This window comes from Schistocerca gregaria, chromosome 1 (genome assembly GCF_023897955.1).
Source record: "Schistocerca gregaria isolate iqSchGreg1 chromosome 1, iqSchGreg1.2, whole genome shotgun sequence".
NCBI classification, from domain to species: domain Eukaryota; kingdom Metazoa; phylum Arthropoda; class Insecta; order Orthoptera; family Acrididae; genus Schistocerca; species Schistocerca gregaria.
The window spans coordinates 346,992,948-347,011,923 of record NC_064920.1 but is presented as its reverse complement, the minus strand read 5'-3'; the positions used below and the strand labels follow the sequence as shown (position 1 = coordinate 347,011,923).

The following is an 18,976-nucleotide window of genomic DNA, read 5'->3' as shown; positions in this document are numbered from 1 at the left end:
ACTGAGACTATGGTTATCTCTGATTTTTGTGGGCATTCATGGAAACAGCCTCATCAGGCCGGTGTACAGGGATGTACAATTATGCCTACACATCATAAACAATACACGCATTTCAGTACATTCATGGTAGTATTTCATACTTTGTCTGTGTAAACTGTACTTCATAATAGCTAAACTAGCCGTAATATCCCCATTTGTAGTGAAATACCTTAATATAGCCACATTTTGGAAGCCCAAGACAACCAATTTCACGATTGAAAATTACTTTTCTCACCTCGAGTATTCTGAATTGTGGTGTCAATGCCATTCTGTAATAAAAGTACTGCTGCCTCCTTGTGCCCTCTATATGCCGCACAATGAAGACAAGAATTTCCTTGTGCATCTACACAATTTATACTTGGTGGCCTCTCATCTTTCAACTGCAACGGGAATTTTATTAAAAAACTTAATGACAAAGTTAGTGAATTTACATGTTTACACAGATAAATGGTGATCATCCATTACAAAAAGGAGCTGCAAAAAATGTGCATTAATTTAGCAAAACGAAGCATTTCATGTATGCTGATAAACATACTTTATTAATACACATGGTACTTAAATGAGATAATAGAGTTAAATCAGTTGAAATAGTCATTTTAAATTACACAGCAACAAACTCAGAAAATAAATCTTAACCTAATGACTTAATAATTACCACACACTTGGTATTTTAATGAGATGATAAAGTTAAATGAGTTGAGATAATTATTCTAAATTACACTGCAACAAACTCAGAAAATAAATCTTAACATAATGATTTGATAATTAACAACACTGAAGATACAGTAAGGATGAAAAGAGACATTACGTTACACGTAACAACAACTCACCAACCATGATGACCTCAGACATAAAATATTATTTAAATCTGATGGTAAAGATTTCTATGAGCAAGCTGAAAGAATGCATCCAAATTACAAAATGTTTCAAGCAAATGTTCTTTAGCCATCTGGGGGACATCAATCAGCATGATTGCCTTTGTTGTAGCTTTGTTTTTTACAAAGATATGAACAGCAGTATGACTTTTTTTAAATGGCACCCTGTATTTTTTATTTGGTAATTCATTTCCCCTCCTAAAGACCTATTCAAAAACATATTCACTGAAACACAATGTTATTAATTTCATAACACAACACTAACTTTGAGCCCAGGATCACAAACTTGTCCAGTTGCTGGAGTTGTCATAAAACAAATGAAAACCAAGTAAAAACATAACACATAAATGACTTTGACTCTCCTGTACCATTTCCCAGGAGTAGGACATTCAACGGTGATCAAAGTGGTGACCCTGGACACCTATACACTGGTGCCTACTGAAGAGAATTACAAGCAAGCATGATACATTCCTGCATGTCCTTTGCAGTTGTTGGAATATCGAGATAGACAACGTCTTTAATGCATCCCCAAAGAAAAAAGTCCGAAGAATTTAAATCAGGAGACCCAAGTAACTGTTTCTCCTTGACCAATCCATCGGGCAGGATGCCTTCGGTTCAGAACACAACATGCACACAAGGCATTATAAGCTGGACATCCATCATTTCGATACCACATAACCATTCTGGTTCTTAGTGACACTTCATCCAGAAGAGGAGAAAGAATTCGTCTGAGGAAGTTGGTATACGCTGTGCCGTTTAGACTACCATTGGTGAAATAACGGCCATTAACTGTAGTACCAAGATCCCACACAAGAAGTTAACTATCCATTGACACTGATGTTCCACATTTCTAAGCCATCATGGATTGTCACTGGACCAATAATGCATGTTCCTTGTATGTACCTGTCCTTTGTTTGAGAAGGAAGATTCATCAGTAAATAGAACATTGGAGAAGTAGTTCGAGTTGGTGAGGATTTGCTGCTGTGCCCACTGACAGAACTGTACAAAATTCTGGAAATCATTCCCACACAATTCTTGATGTAGGTGTACATGGCAAGGATGGAACTGGTGACATGTAAGAATGCAATGTACACTGGTTTTAAGAATGCCAATCTTGTGTTCAAGCTGCTGTGTGCTCACATGTGGATTCATAGCAGTGGAAGTGAGAACAGTAACTTCAGCAGCTTCGTCTGTGCAAGAGCTATGATGATTGCATTGTCGTGGGTTGAAACTTCGCATTTCCTGAAATATTGCAAGAAGACCAGAAAACATCCGTTGGGAAGGTGGGTTCTTGTCAGGATATCGCTCTCTGTACAGTTCCGCCGCCTGAGTAGCGTTTCGCCTACTTTCAACAACAACAATAAAAGAAACATTATGTCGATGCACTTTGTAGGAAGGACAGCCTTTACTGTATGCCTACTCAACACAACAGTATTTAAAAGGACTAAACTACTGTACTAAATGTACCTGCACATAAGAAAACAGTATTGTAATTACTGTTCTGCTAACTTACATTACCCATAGATGAGTATCATTTATACCTTGTCTTCAACTGACGATGGTTGATGGAATGACAGGTGTGCATTCTAGTTATGTTTACATTTATCCTCTGTCAACGTCAGCACATGGATGTGTTCCATTACCCCGAGGACCTGCACTAAGCGCTGGGAGTGTCAACGTCAATGTTGTGTTATGTAATTAATAACATTGTGCTTCAGTGAATGGTACACTGTGATACATTTTTGAATAGGTCTTTAAGAGAGGAAATGAATTACCAAATAAAAAATACAGGGTACCATTTAAAAAAGTCATACTGCTTTTCATATCTTTGTAAAAAACATAGCTACAATGAAGGCAATCATGCTGATTGATGTTTCCCTGACAGCTAAAGAACATTTGCTTGAAACATTTTGTAATTTGCAGTTGGATAAACAGTTATTTAGGGTGGTCAAGATAAATGGGACACCCTGTATACAGAAAGTAACATGGTGCTAGGTTAGTCAAACAAGACTTCTAGGACAGGGATTGCAAAGATTAAAATAAGCTATTTATGATACAAGGAAAGAACATTATAAGAATACAACCAGTACTGACAAAACACATCATTCCACAGCACATGTGAAAACAAGAAAAATAAAGAAAAATCATTGCATGCTTAAGGCAGGGCAACCACCGAAGTGGTGCACAAGTGATATAGCTTTTTTGAGTGAAAATGGAAGTAGTATGGTAAGCATGTGACCTGACATCAATGGAAGTATTGTGGCACCATTTCTTCTTAGGATGATGAAGGCTCTTTAGCTTTAGTAAACTTTCTTAATTTTTTCAAACAATGGAAACTCCAGGTTGGAAATGCATAGACTGCTACTCTCCATAAAGATGATACCCTGAGTTGCTGACAGGCACAACAACAAGACTGTTACACATTATAGCTTTCGGCCAAAGCCTTCTTCAGCAAAGAAAACACAAACATATTTACAGAAACAAGCATACCTGATGCATACATGACTGCTACCATCGGCAGCTCCAACCGGAATGTGATTGTCATGTGCATAGCAATCTGGAGTGCAGCAGAGAAGCAGGAAGAATAGAAAGGTTCGGGTGGGGTGAGAGAAGAGCACTGTCTGGCGATGCACACCCGGACTGGAGATGGCCAAGCACTGCATTGGGAGATGTGGTATTTGAGGGGAGGGGAGGGGGATCGGTAGCAGAGAAGGAGATGAGCTGGAAGGGGAAAGGATAGTGGGCACAGGGTGGCATACAAAGAGGGTGATGGAATGTGAAAAGGGAGGAGGTGATAGAACAAGTGGGCAGAAGCTGCTTGCTGAAGGGCATGAGGGCAATAGGTCACTGTAAGTCTAGGCTGGGATAATTTTGGGAGCAAAGAACATGTTTTAAGGATAATTTCCATATCTGCACAGTTCAGTTCCTTCCCTCCACCACCAGCTTTTCTGAAGTTTGCAGATGGGAGTTATCCTTACAACACATTCTCCACTTCCAAAATTATCCTAGCCTTAACCGTTGGTAACCTACTGTCCCCACATGTTCCACCCAAGAGTTTCTGCCCCTCATCCTATCACCTCCTCCCTTTTCACATTCCCTCACTCTCTTCGTATGCCACCCTGTGCCAATGTACTTACCCGGCCTTTCCCCTTCCTGCTCCCCTCCTTTCCCACTCCCCATTCCCCCCCCCCCCCCCATACCTCGCCCCCCCTCCCCCCAACACTAAACCTGGCAGTCTTGTAAGGTTTCCATCTAGTCCATGCATGCCCAAACAGACAGTGCTCTTTTCTCTGCCCATCTGTACCCTGCTATCTCGACCCCTCCCCACTCCACTCCACTCCACTCCACTCCACTCCAGATTGCTATTCATCTGACAGTCGCATTCCATTCAGAGCTGCCAGTAGTAGCAGTCATGTGTGAATGAGGTGTGCTTCAGTGTGTGAATTTGTGTATATCTTCTTTGCTGAAGAAGACTTTGGCCGAAAGCTATAAAGTGCAACAGTCTTTTCGTTGTCCCTGTCTGCAACTCAATGGGTCAACTTTATGGTGAACAGCAATCTATCCTTTTCCTAATACTGTTAATTAATGTTTTAATGTAATGTAGCAAACCTACATCTGTCTTTTTAGTTAGTTTCTCAGTAAAACTTCTGCTTTTCACATGAAAAATTAAAGACCACTGTTATAAGATTTGCAAATGTTTCCCCTATGCAGACTTTCTCAGTCGATTTTGAGGAAACTATTTGATGAACACATTTATTCTTTCACACATTACACTCACACATCTTACCTTGATGATGAACTTTCTCTCTTTTGATTGTTTTTTTATAGTTATTTTGGCCCTTCAAAATTAAGTAACCCACTGCACACATTTCAAAAAGTTTGTACTGAAAACTATAGTCACTCACCAGATTATGTTTTGTGAATGTTGGATAATACATTGCTGCATACAAAATGTAGGTAAAGTACTGAAATTGTTCTTAATGCTGGAAGGATCTGAAGAACTATGACTCATGTTTATCTATCATATGTGGTTTATGAAGTGAGCTACAGTCACATTTTAAGCTAACTGGCCTGCTACCATTGCCTCAAGGATTCATAAGTGGTGGCACTGTCTCCAGCAGGCAGCAGGTGTTGCATCATCCATGCAGCAAATCATCTGGACCACAGCCTGCAGTGTCAACACAGTGGGGTGAGTGAGATCACTATTTATTATTTTTGGTGTGTGTGACAAACATCAAGTCTAGAATGAAGTGTAACTGTAATTTGAGAGATACTTTGTTTAGGACACACAAAGTGGCAGATGCGCCACAATTTTGGTGTACATGCAAAGAACAGCACTTTCAACCTGTTAGATGTTCACAATTTGTTTGGGCATTCTGCACCATGTTATGGTCATGTTGCGAGGCAGTGTAAGTCTAGATGGTTAATGATAAGGCACAAAGGTCATGAATTACTGCTGTAGTTATTGTGTGTGGAAGTGGGGTAAAGATATTGTGACGGCAGAGTCAGAGATGTGGACATTTCGTAGCAGAAGCAGTGTGTTTGTCGGCAGAAAACGTACTGCGGTTGTTGGCAAATAACAAAGAGCTGCGAGGGAAAACTGCAGTTAACAATGAGCAAATAGCATTGCTTCCATGCACCAGACCATGTGACAGATGTAACTGCCACTAGCCTAATCATTCTTTTTCTTGTAGGACATCCAAGAGTGTGATGTTATTCATGGAGGACCTGATGAGGTCAGCAGATATGGGCAGTTGATCGGATAGTCATTTGTTTTTGGTGACTAAGTTATGTCTAATGGAAGAGGCGAAAACTTTTGTAAAATGTACAGAGGCACTGACAAATGCAGAGATGTTCACGCAGTTGAAGCAGGGGCTTCTGCAGAGGTACAAGAAGCAGAACAGGGAAAGGATCTTTCGGGATCAATTTTGTATGTTTTCAAAGAGGTGTGGGGAAGATATAGAGGATTTTACCAGTAGAATAAGAAAGGTGAACACACATGTATAAAAGTTGGGGGGGGGGGGGGTGATGAAGCAAGTACAATTGTGGTGCAGGAAGCTAAGTAAAGAGTGCTTAACACTCTCCTAAGTAGTTTACCACCGAGTATGTCAAGAAAGGTGCACACAGGAGCTGCTAAAGATCTCCATTCTGCAGTTAGGTTGGCAATGAAACATGAAAAGATTGGTTTTCCTGAAAGGGTATGTGATACTCAAGGGGTTCTTCACAAATGTAAGATGTTACGGTTGTGGATGGATAGGGCATGTGTAGAGGCAGTACTGCCATCCTCAGTGGGTTAAACATAATATGTAGCAGCAGTAGAATTTGGTAAGGGTAATAAGGATGGGCAGGGAGGAAATAAGCAGCCATTAAACTCAAGAGGGAACCCTAAGATCACCAAGTTATATCCAGAGGCAGAATGTGCAGCAATAGGTGTTGTAGGGGGGGGGGGGGGGGGGGGGGGCAAGAAGTATAAGTTTTTGTTGGACACAGGGGCACACAAGTCACGAGATCTAGTAAGGTGGAGGCAATGGAACTCATGATGGTACAGGTTTTGGGAGGTAGGAGATAGTGAAGTAAGGCCACTGAGGTCAGCAAAAAGAAGTTTTCAAGTACAGGCAGTTCAGTCAAAGCGATGTGTGGAGGTAGTGCCTCGTATAAGCACAGGCTACAGTGTGATCCTGGGGTTAGATTTTTTGCGTCAACATCATCCCAAAACAGATCTTTGGTGTAATGCAGTGGAACTTAGGGGGAAAACATTCCAGTTAGGGGAAGCTTCCATCAGTGTAGAGCTGTTTCAAGGTGCAACTACAGTATTGTGCAATCTGATTTAACCGCGTACAAATGCACTAAGGCTTGATTCACATGACTGTGTGCCAGGTGGCAATGGAAAGGTGCTTGAGTGGTGTGGTACCAGACTAATCTCTCTATATGTTGTGTATGATTGAGCCACTGAAAGGGAATGATGTGCTGGATTCAGAAAGCTGTTTTGTTAAAAGGACGATTATATGCATACAGGAGAGAGATGAAGGAATGATAGTGCTCATGAATCTAGATAATTTTGATGGCAAAGAGGTAAAGCTGATGAAAGGGATGTCAGTATCAAGTTTGGACATTTCAGAGGAAGATGACTGGTGCACAGAGGGAGTAAACCATGAGCACACACAGGCCACCGCTAAGACTGCATTACGTAAGAAGATGGGGCATCTAAAGGGAGTCGAGAGAGTGCGAATGGAGGAAGCGTTGATGGAACTTGAAGATTCTTTTCCCCCTTGCATCCATTACCATCAATGCCTGTTACACAGCACCCAACTCAGACAGGAAATGAAATACCAGTGTACGGGAAACCATGGCCAATACTCGATATTTACAACCGATTGTGGATTTTATCAACCAGTAGTTCACTGATAGGATAATAGAAGAGAGCAATAGCCCATTGGGAGCAGTAATTGTAGTCATGCCTAAGAAGTATATGGCTGGTTCTAAGAAGCAAAGGTTCTGCTGTGATTACTGTCATCTGAATAACAAAACAGTGAAGATGCTGTCTCATACCCATCATCGCAGAGAACATTGATAACTTGGAGCTTTCCAGTAATTCTCTACCATGGATTTAAGAAGTGGATACCATCAGTTGAAGGTGATTCTAGAGGACCAATTGAAAACAGCATTTTTGGTACCTTGGAGCCTTTATCAGTACAGGAGGATGCTGTTTGGGCTCAAGAATGAAGTGGATATAGTCACTTAAAAGTGATTTTAGACGACCAATGGAAGACAGCATTTTTTCTACCCTGGGGCCATTATCATTACAGGAGGGTGTCATTTGGGTTGAAGAATGGTTCTGCAATGTTTCAGTGAGTGTTGGATGGATTATTAAGCGGATTGGAGCCTCACCAGTGTTTAGTCTACCTGGACAATATAACTGTATTCTCAAAGGATGTGGAGGAACGTAGGCAACATTTTAAAGAGCTATTTAAGAGGCTGTTGGTTACAAATCTGATGTTATAGAAAAGTGTCATTTCACTTTGGAGGAAGTGTGTTACTTTGGGCATGTTATCAGCAAGAAAACGGCGAGTACGAACCCAAGATTAGTATGGGTGACACACGATTTCCCAGTTCCAAAGCTGGGTAAAGAACAAAGATGGTTTTGGGACTCTTGAACTATTATAGGAGATATCTGGGGGGTTTGTTGACATAGTGCAACCACTCATGCTGCTGTTGAAAAATGGTCTGAAATTCACGTGTATGGATTGTCCGGGCACATTCAACGAGTCAAAAAAAGTTTTAACATCAAATCCAGTCTTAATTTTTCCAGATTTTCAGTTTGTGATGCATCTAACGACACTCTGGGGTGTACCCAGACTCAAGAGGTCTTTAGGCAGGAACATCCTGCAGCTTATGCATCATACAACTTAAAAGAGCAGAGAAAAACTATCCAGCCACAGAGAAAGAGATGCTTATCCTCATATACAGAGTCACGTAATTTTGATATCATCACGGGAAAGAATTAAAAGTAGTGATTGACCATGCCAGTCTTTCTAGAAACGTCATCAATATCTCCTTGTATAGAGCAACAGAGCTGTGGCTCCATTCAATGCATTTTCTTGTGCAGCAGTTCACACAGAGTGATGTGGCACGTGTGTTTTGTATGTTTTTATACATTCAACATCACAGTGGTTGTGTATTGCATAACTAGTTAAGGATGCCAAAGGTCGGATGTGTTCATTGCACCACAGCCTCTGGTAATACTAGGGGGCTGCGGAAGTGTTATGTAACATGCAGCTATGAGATGATTATGCAATTGATTTGCAAGAAAGACTGTTTATGAAAACATTAATAGTACTGAGCTGACAGCTACCATAGATGGCAAGAAGAATAAAATACCTGTTAAATAAGTCGCTTCACAGGCTGTATTGGGCTGGTCCGTCTGTGTTTATAGGATGTAATATGAATTTCGATATAGGCAATAATACCCATACAGCAGACTAACAAGGTGGGCAGTAATACTCAGCGAGTTTGACTACAAAGTGGTGTGCAAGCCAGGTAAGAAACATGGAAATGTAGATACTCTGAGCAAAAAGATAGCAACAATGCAAGTCCTGTGTCATGTCCTTGCTGAATGGTAAGCACCACAGAAAGTTGACAGTTACTGTAAGCTATATAAAATGCAACTGCAGTTGGCCATGTGTGACATTTTGTCATGTACGAGTGTTGTGCCACCTAAGTTGCAGGAAGAAGTCCTGAGGGAGATGCATGCACAAATGCTGTCTGGTCATAGAGGGTGCAGAGTAACGAACTGAAATACAACTGCAGAATACTGGTGGAAGGGAAGGAAGGGAGCTATGGATCAGTATATGAGAAATTGTGTGTAGTGTGCACCCTTGAGCAATAAACAAATACCATTAGAGAGACTTCCAAAAGTGTCGAAGCTATTTGAAATGAGTGAGGTGGATGTGTTGGGACCATTTAACCAGAGTTCAGCAGGGACCCATTTTGTGTTGACAGTAATAGATAACTTTTCTTGGTACGTCGAAATGATTGCCATGCTGAACCATCAAGCAGTTACAGCTGTACAGGCAGTGGTCAACAGCTGGATACTTAAGTCTGGGGTGCCAGACATGATGATTACAGTTCAAGGGACAAATTTTACGTTAGACTTGATAAAGGAGTTATGTTGCTTTAAGTGTGAAGGAACTGAGAAATAGGACACTCCAGCCACAGTCAAATGTCAGAATGGAACGGGTACATCATACAGTCAGAAGGATGTTAAGCTATTATGTGAACTAACACCTTAATGACTGGGACACACACATCTCATTTGTTGTGTCGGCATACAATTCAGTGATACACACTAATAAAGGAATATCTCCATAAGATATACTGCATGGCAGAAAAATGCCATCTTGTTAGATATGATTAAGGCAAGAAGGGGCAAGGACAGAGAGTTGGTTGATGATTCCATGAGGATGATAAGAGAAGTATGGAAACGAGGGCAAATGGTGAACACAAAGGCACTGGAGGAACAGGGGGAAGCTGTGAAGCATACAGGGAGCTTAACACATTACAGAATATGGCAGTGGATAATGCTACCCAGCCATTACACAGCAAAGGGTCAAGTAAGAAATTCATACAACGGATCTTACCAAGTGGTTGAAACTACATCATCAGTCAATGTTAGGCTACAGTTGCAGGTGTGGTCAACAGCAATGCATACTGAATGCCCGTGACTGTTCCACGGTGCTCTTGAGTCAATACTAGGGGTAGTAAGAGCACAGCCTGAGAAAGAGGAATGGCAAAAGTGGGTGTGAGTATGACTGGACCTGTTTGGGAGGTGCCATATGTATTAAGTTCAAGGAAGTGACAGAGGTATTTTTATTGTTGATGTTCACTTAGGGCACAATGTGTAAAATGTGAGGTGTAATATATTGATGGTAAAGAAATGTATTTCTTGTGTCAGAGTTGGGGGTTCCTTTAATTTTCTTTGTATGGGTATGCTGATGAGTGACAGCAGCCTTCTAAGGGGGAGGGGGAGATGATAGTCCTAGTCTTCAGGCTGGTGTACACAGTGGTTGAAGACAAAATGAATGCTACCCGTGGGAGTGTTGCATCTCTTCACCCTGAGTGGAATGGGGGACTTGCTGAATCACCACCTGGAGGAAGGTGTTCTTTTGCTAAATAAGATGTGGTGGTTACCAGCCATCAATGGGCATCAAACTTAGTTTTTAATGCTTGGGTGTTGTGGAATGAAGTGAGAAGGCTGGAGCAGGTGTTTTCTGGGCTTCGATGGAAAACCGAGAGCTTGCTTGGAAATGTTTCTAGGTAATCTAAGAAGATGGATAAATCATAAGAACACTTACAAGAGCAGATGTGGCAAGCAGTGGAGCTTGTGCCATACTCACTATATTGGCAGAAAAAGGGTTGGATAGATGGGGTTGGATAGATGCTGGGAGAAGAATTTTAAAGACTGTATTGTGGACAGCAGATGCCAGTGACATCATGCAATTGAACATGACAGTGGAGGCAGTGAAGAAGTCAGGAGAGGATAGCAAGTTGGTGGTGAAGTGGCATACTGCACAGATAGCAAGCTTGGAAAGCAGAGTACAGTGTTGAAGAATACTCATACACTATGAAAACTAACAAGTGGGGTGATGGATTATGCAAAGGCATCAGAGGACACTGTAAATTGAGATCTGGGAATAAAGCAAGCAAGGGTGGATGTGTTGGATGCAAGATCAGTACGACAAGGCTGTAACAACCATTAGCAAATAGCGAAAGTGATGCTCAAGTAGTAATGGTGAGCTTACAGAAAGCTATTCATCACACACTGCATGGGCAGCTGAGTTCTGTTCTATTACCAGCAGAGCAATACTTGTCAGTGTTGCGGAAAGTGCAGTGGAAACCATTGTCAGAGCTGAGATTGGTAGCAGAGCCCAGTAAGCAGAGGTTTTACTACCATATGGTACCGGTAGAGGTGCAGATGTACACATTGGTTAGATTCCCAGTAGCATGGAAGCAAGCACAGTTCAGATGTTACACCATTCGTCAATATCCAGTGAAATGGGGAGTCATAAGAAAGTTTGTACAAGTGAGCATAGTGGTGTTTTATCAATCTCTGAACAGGCAAACAGAAATGTGGTGATAATGGAGGAGGAACTGCTGCATTTTGAGGGGGAGAATATTATAGTGAGTCCATCCTCGGTGATTGAAACTGGTACAAACAGATGTATTGTGTGGCTACTCATGGGCACAACAACAGGGCAGTATTACCTGAGGGACACTGTGGGACCGTAAACATATTTCCAGTAAGTGGGGTTGCACTGGATTAACTCCATGTACGATAATATGGTGGTAGTGGCAAGTTGTTACAAACATGGAAGGCTCATGGCAGATGAAGCCTGAGGGGTGGTAATGGGTTATTTATTAATGGGACAGCATGCGAGATAACAGGGTCAACCTTCCATCCACCAGCCACAGTAAAAGGAATTACCCAGCTGAGAATGACACAGCCATACTTGTACTGACCTGGAAGTAATCCTGAATAATACATTGAAACCACACCCAATCCATTCCCTACACCAATCAATAATTGCACAAGAAGTCAGATTTCAGCAGAACAATTGATGCAATGGTTAAGCAATTTAGGGATGATGATGATGATGATGATGACTGGTTTGTGGGGCACTCAACTGCACGATCATAGGCACCCATATGAAGTCCCAATTTGTACACAGTCCATTTTCTTTTCACAATCCAAACTACTCACTCTCACAAACGGTGGTGATGATGATGATGATGATGATGAAATGATTAGGACAACACAAACACCCAGTCCCCGGGCAGAGAAAATTCCCAACCCGGCAAGGAATCAAACCCAGGACCCCGTGATCTAGAGGCAGCAATGCTAGCCCCTAGACCACAAGCTGCAGACAATTTAGAGATGGTAAAGAGCAATGACATATAACCATGATGTTGATCGTCACAGTACCTAGCATCACTGTGGGTGTAGCCCTGCTTTGCATAGCCTTCACCTATCTGAGGCAGGAAGCCATCCATCAACCCAACCAACCAGTAATATAGATTCCAGTTGACTGGATCCCTAGAGCATGAAAATAAATGAATGTAGACTATGTAGTGTGCAGGTTATTGTAAAATGTATTTACTAGAGTTTAAGAGGAACAAGCCACTAATGTTTGCAAAGAGAATAGCCAAGGGAACATGATTGATAGGATTTAGAAGGCATGGCATGATGTGCATTACAAAGGAACTAATGGACTGTTAAGCAGAGCACTAACAGGCAACGTAGCAGTGTAGAAGAAATCTAGCAACCAGGATTTACAAGTTAAATGCGGTCATGTGATATGCTGCTGTAGATCAGTCATAAGTGAGACCTGAGGAGACAGGTCTTTCCATGGAGGAGAGGGTAGAATAATGCTACAACTACTTTGGGGGCAAGTCAGTGAGAATATGTAGAGGAGTACTGATGTAGACACTGTTAGCTGGTGGGCGCAGAGTATTGTTATTTCAGTTATAGTAACTTAGCTGTTGAACTATTTAGAGACAGACCAGTGAAACGTGCCAGGGATGCAGTAATGCACAATTCTTGCAGTGCAGACAAGGGGATTTCTCCACCTTCAGGTTTTGGTATGTTGCCGAGCATGTGACTAGAGTGGCACACTGTAATAACAGATGTGATGCTACATTAGATAAATAGCTGCAATTTCTGTAGCAGTTTCATTTGCAGCCCAGCTACTCTACCAGGACAGGGAGTGGGGTAGTGGGGGGGTGCTATGCCAGTCAAAGGAACCAAATGGAGCAGCAAGAAGCAGTCACGAGTTCAAGTCTCCGTCACAGTACCAGCTTTCTGAATTAAGTCCATCCTCCGAGCTTACTGCTACAGTGTAGCAGGCCTTCCAGGATCACTCCAGCCAAAGCCAGATTCCTGCCCAGGGGGCAGCAGGTCGCATCCCACGTGCGGCAATCAGCTCCTGCCACCACGATGGGTGCCTCCATGCTACACATCGCTGGCCACCTAGACGAGTTGGACATCAGAATTGGCCACTGTCGCAATTCGTTTTCACATGCTGCTGAGACCTGGAACTTGCAGTGCAAATGAAGCAACAGGGTTGTATCCCAACCACTGAGTGCAGGCATTAGCAAAGCTGGCTGCGCACATGTTGCAGCCAGCTCGCCAGAATGCTAGTTGAAATCTTGCTGGCCACCAGGCCTCTTCCCTTGGCTTGTGGACACGGTTGCTGCCCTACCCTGACACAGTGTTATTGTACGAGTGGGAAATAAAGTATTAATTTTGACAGCCACTTCTCTCTGGGACTTAACCAGCCTGCTACCTCACCTCAAACCTCTTTCACCTCCCATCCTGAAACCAGAGCTATCCCTCCCCAGCAAGGGTGGCTACAATTCCATTACAAGCTAATTTCATTTTGAAGCTAGAGACAGACAATCACAGATTCAGTGGCAGAGTTAGCTATATACTATGTGCATCAATTTTTCTTGTTTGGTCTAACAGTTTCAGTAACAACAAAATTAGTAACTGTTGTTTTTTTTTTCCACTTATTGTCAAACAAATGGCTTGTGTTCCGGGAAGAAATTAATGAGAAATCTGATTTTGTTACTGACATAGCTAAACCATACTGTGTTCCGGATAATTATGTAGGCAAGAGATCATTTACTGTGAAGGGATTTGGGTCTGCCTCACACTTGGACAAAAGAAGAAGAAATGTGTCAGCAATAAGAAATAGAGATGCAGTGACTAATTGTTTCATAAGTAAGACTGGTAAAGTGCCTCGGTGCCTTGGCAGGACAGCAAAATCTGAGTTGTTACATAAGACATAATATGAGCTGCTATGTGCATTTCCCTTTACAGGTACAATTTTATTAATTTCATTGCTCTATCTTAATTGTTAACTTTAGCATTAGTATCTATACATTCTTCTGAAATCTAAAAGAACAAAGTAATCTGCTAATGTTCACTCTTCCCCAAACCATCTAGCAGTCTGTCCTATAGCAGTCTTTACTGAATGTGGTTTGTTCTATTCTTATATTTGTATCACACTTCCCAACAAAGTAACTGTACAAGATAATCATGTGGCTTAATTCATATGAGACAAAGGAATCAATGTCATTATTGCTGCTTTTCACAAAATGTGTGTGGAAATAGTATTCTTAGTCACACCTTGTACAAATTATAAAGTATGATGCCACTAATGTTTCATTCTTTTATCAGTCATTCATTTCTATTGTTGTGCACGTTTGCAGTAAAATAAATAACAAATTCCTTATTTATCTTTACACTGACAAGACAAGTTTCCACATATATAATCAATGATCAGTCATGCTGGGAATACTTCATAAATCACATCATTTCATACTTTTGTAGTTATTTGAACTGTTTTGTCCTTATTTGCATATCAGCTCAAAAATCATTATCAGATTCCTCCACAATTCCAATTTGATTTGTCTGTCTGCTAGATTGTGTCAGATGAAGTATGCTGCAAGAAGTCAACAGCAACTGATGTTCCACAAAAATTACAGTCCTTTGAACTCCGCCTTAAGGTATTTAAAGAGCTCAATATGTATCACACTTTCCTTTTATTTTTTCTGAAGGAACACTATCATTCCAATATTGTGATTGAAACATCAAATGCAAAATGGCAACATCCGCAGCTTGAATATTTACCTACACAAACTCAATAGCTGGAAGAAAAGAGCTGATTCTTACTGGGAACTATGGAATCTATTGAAATGGACTGGAAATCATTTCAGGGGTGAAGCTTCTGCTAATTCTTGATCAACCCTTAATAATTCCAGTCCATAGTCTTGTTAGCTGGTTTTGAAGTAGGTACATTATTTTTACCAATCGATGATAGTGTTAGGGAGCTTGAACACAATGCTCAAGGGAGAGTATTAAAAGGAAGTTGTTTCAGCAACGTATTGTTTGAAAATGTGCTCCTACTTCTGGAACCTAATGTATGCCAGAAGAGGACTGCAAATTTATCACCGTTTTGTTGAGATGACGCTTTTCCTTTCAGAAAACACACAATGATATCTCTCATCCACAATTAACCAATGAAATGTGTAGTGCAAACTGTTTCCCACCTAATTTACTGAAGCTGAGTGTAGCATGGTAGGTGCTGTATAAATAACTCTACAACACGTGAGTAGAAAATGGCACTTTTATTAGAAACCAAATTGTTACACCAATGGCACAAAATGCATGCTGCTTGGAATGTTTGTGGCACAAACTCTGTCACTCATTGGGTTCAGTAGCAGGTGTGGAGACAGTGTAGCACTGGTGAATCTTCCAACTTGATGGTACTTGCCTCAACCTCAAGTGTGTCACCACATGACGTGTCCATCGACATGTGAACGTGTGACCAGAATGATCCTGACATAATGATGAAAAGAGCCAGACTGAACGAAGCTAGGCTGGTGGAAGTCTTTCCAGACCCAGTACTACCTTCTTTGTACCAGTAGCCAACGACTTTAGTGTCCAGGTATCCAGTCACGCGTAGTCATAAGCTAGTGGTGGAAGTCGACATGCAAAGAAAAACTCACTGCCTTGGCAGAGGGGTTGCCACACAGTTCTCCTTCCCTCATGAGTGGAGGTTAGGCAATGAGTGTGGTGATGACAGTGACCAGTGAATTGGCATCTTCCAATGGGCCGGCCATGTGACAGAGGCAAGCACCGCACATCGAATTGCCATATGTGAGGGAGGCAAGATGGCTAGCTATTAGTAGTATGGGGCCATTCTATAACAGCAAGCACTGGGGAAGGGGAGTGTGAGCAATGAGTAAGCAGGTGGCACAGGGGGTGGGGAGCGCCAGATCTGTTCCGGTTAGGGCTGTCCCCCCTGCTGTACAAGCAGCTATGAGCAGATTCTGTGTGTGGACGCCAGTGCAGGGTGGGAGTAGCCAGGGTCATAGAGGAACTGCCGGGTGGCGCTGCAAGTAGGGGCTGACAGCTGGATGGCAGCATTTGAAAATGCACACGCTGGGTGCTGTGGAGATGCATTGTAAGCATGGGTGGTGCCTAGTCTCAAGGGGAGGGGGGGGGGGGGGGTTGTTGTGAGTGTGTGACATAATTCTGCTGTGGGAGAGGCAGGGACACTGATGCAGCATTGGGACCACTGCTGGCAGCTGGCAGTGGCAGAGGCAGAATTTTTGTATGAGGTTCAGGATTCGGTGGACATGGACAGGCTGGCACTTGAGTGTCCTGGGCATTGGGGATGCGAGCACCTGTGTTGTCCATGGCTGGCGGGTCGGAGATGGTGCCAGCTTAGCAAGGTTGGTTTTCCATGGTGTCCCTGGCCGTGGTATGGTAGGCTTCGGTGGTGGAGGTCCTTGGCTAAATGTCGGCAGCAGCAGTGTCAGCAATGTCGATGCAGCTGCCATCATCAGTGGTACTGGCATCATTGGTGGCATGTGCCAGCAGGTGGTGACGAACACAGTAGGTGGGCTACACAGTCCGAGATCGGGCAGCATATAGGCGTGCTTCTGCCTATCAAATGAAATGCTTTTCAGGGTGCCATGGAGATGCGGGGTAAATTTCTTGAAGTCGCATTTCAGGACCTGGTAGGGGCCAGTATAGTGCACGCAAAGCAGGGGCTGGTGAGTGTCAATACACAGTGTAATGTGGGTGCATGAGATGTCACCAAGAATGAATGTCCTGCATTCACCATGGCACTGGGGAAGGGTGAACAACAGGCACATCATGCGACAATGAATTTGGGCAGGACATTTTCTGTGGCCAGGTCACTGGGCTGTAGGAAGTCACCTGGAATGGCAAAGTGATCAGCAATAAACAAGATCAGCAGCTGACATCTCGAGGTCAGTCTTGTGAGTGACGCAGAGGCAAAGAAGTACTAGTGGCAGAGCAGCGGTCCACTTGCTGTTGTGGCAGGTAATGGTAGCCTTCAAAGTATGGAGGAGCTTTTCCACAATGCCAATGGTGACAGGTTGGTAGCTTGACGTCAGATGCAAGTCAGCGAACAGATGACTGTCAATGCCCTGAAAAGGACTGTTGTAATTTGGCACCCACAGTCCATTGTGATGTGGCAGAGGTGGCCGAAACAGGCAATGCATGTAGAAAGAAAAGCAGTGCCTCTGTGGTAGCAGTGACATCGGGTACAGACATGGGTTCAGGCGAGTGGCTCCAAGCATGTTGCTGTGACACTTTTCTTACAAACTGAATAGTTACACCAGAGGGATATGAATTAGTTTCACAGATTAATTGAACTTGCAGGAGGTTACTTGGTAAATTCTACGCTGCTAGGTAAAGACATGCAGGGCAATTGTCTAATGCGGGAAGTAGTGGTGGCAAGATCAAGAATGAGGTTTACATGGCAATACCCACATGGTCAAAAAATACACGCCAGTCGGATGTCTGTGGCATGAACTTTGTCACTCACCGATATCTGAAGTGAGTGTGGAGACAGTACATTACAGGTAAACCTTCCAACCTGACTGTGCTTGTCTCAACCTCAAGTGTGTCACCACGTGGCATGTTTGCTGAGATGCAGGTGCAGGACCGGGATGATGCTGACACCACAAGGACAAAAGCTGGACTTAGAAGAGCCAGACTCAGCAAAGCAGGCTGGCAGAAGCCTCATAAAACACCAGGTAGCCAGCAACTGTAGCGTCCAAGTATCCGGTCGCACAGCGGAGTTCGTAGCTTGTGACAGAAGTCAATGAGTGAAGAGAAGCTTCCTGCCTTAGCAGACAGGCCACCATGATGTATATTTAATTATGGATTATCCAGGGAAAGAAGGGCTATAGAATGTGTGTTGTCAAAGCAAGTGGATTTATCTATCTATTATGTTTTTCTGTTCCCAAAAATAACCAATTTTTTGCTTATTTTTTTACCTTCTTTCCAATATATTTATTGGTTAACACATAACACTTACTAGGAAACATCAAGTTCTTCTTTAAACAAAATTTTACTTAAATTTATTTTCTAATTATAATTTCATTAATCTGATTCCATATGTCTAAATAATTTTCATCAGAGAACTGTTACTTAAAAGTTACAGTTAATTCAAGTTATCACTACTGTTTGCCACATAAAAAAAAACCTTTTAGCTAATACTTATCCAAAACTAACTGGCTTATCCAATAATTAACATCAAAGTCTCTGGCTACTGCCATTTTTCCATCACTAACTTGGTGCTCATTGTTGACTCATACCACAGTTATGCACATTATATAAGTGAGTATACACACACTGGCAGCCACATAATTTAAGAACATTACCGTAAATTACCTATGAGTAATATCTGTGATCTGTAACAATGGTCATTTTAAATTGAACTATGATGTGATCAAAAATTACTGTGGACTATCATTCCCACTGTAGTGAACTACAACTGTATTCAGTGATCTGAATCATGAACTGTCTTAACCCACTGAACTGTAATGATCTTCAACAAATTACTGAATGATTGTGCTAAATTTGAAATGTGACATGATAAAATAATGGTGACACATTCATACAAATATGAACATTGCTTTATGCACAATACAACAAGTTACTTTCCACTGTAATTGTGCCAGCT

The 18,976-nt window shown here is 42.2% G+C and overlaps 1 protein-coding gene across 7 annotated transcripts in view; it reads right to left on the bottom strand.

Moving 5' to 3' along the window:
- LOC126344938 (oxysterol-binding protein-related protein 1-like) overlaps positions 1 to 18,976 on the bottom strand; it is a 413,895-nt gene that overhangs the window by 320,728 nt on the left and 74,191 nt on the right. For all 7 annotated transcript variants that reach the window (XM_050002065.1, XM_050002064.1, XM_050002066.1 and 4 more), the window contains one exon: positions 275 to 419. In XM_050002065.1, the coding sequence (XP_049858022.1) occupies positions 275 to 419 (145 nt within the window). The remainder of the gene's footprint in view (positions 1 to 274; positions 420 to 18,976) is intronic.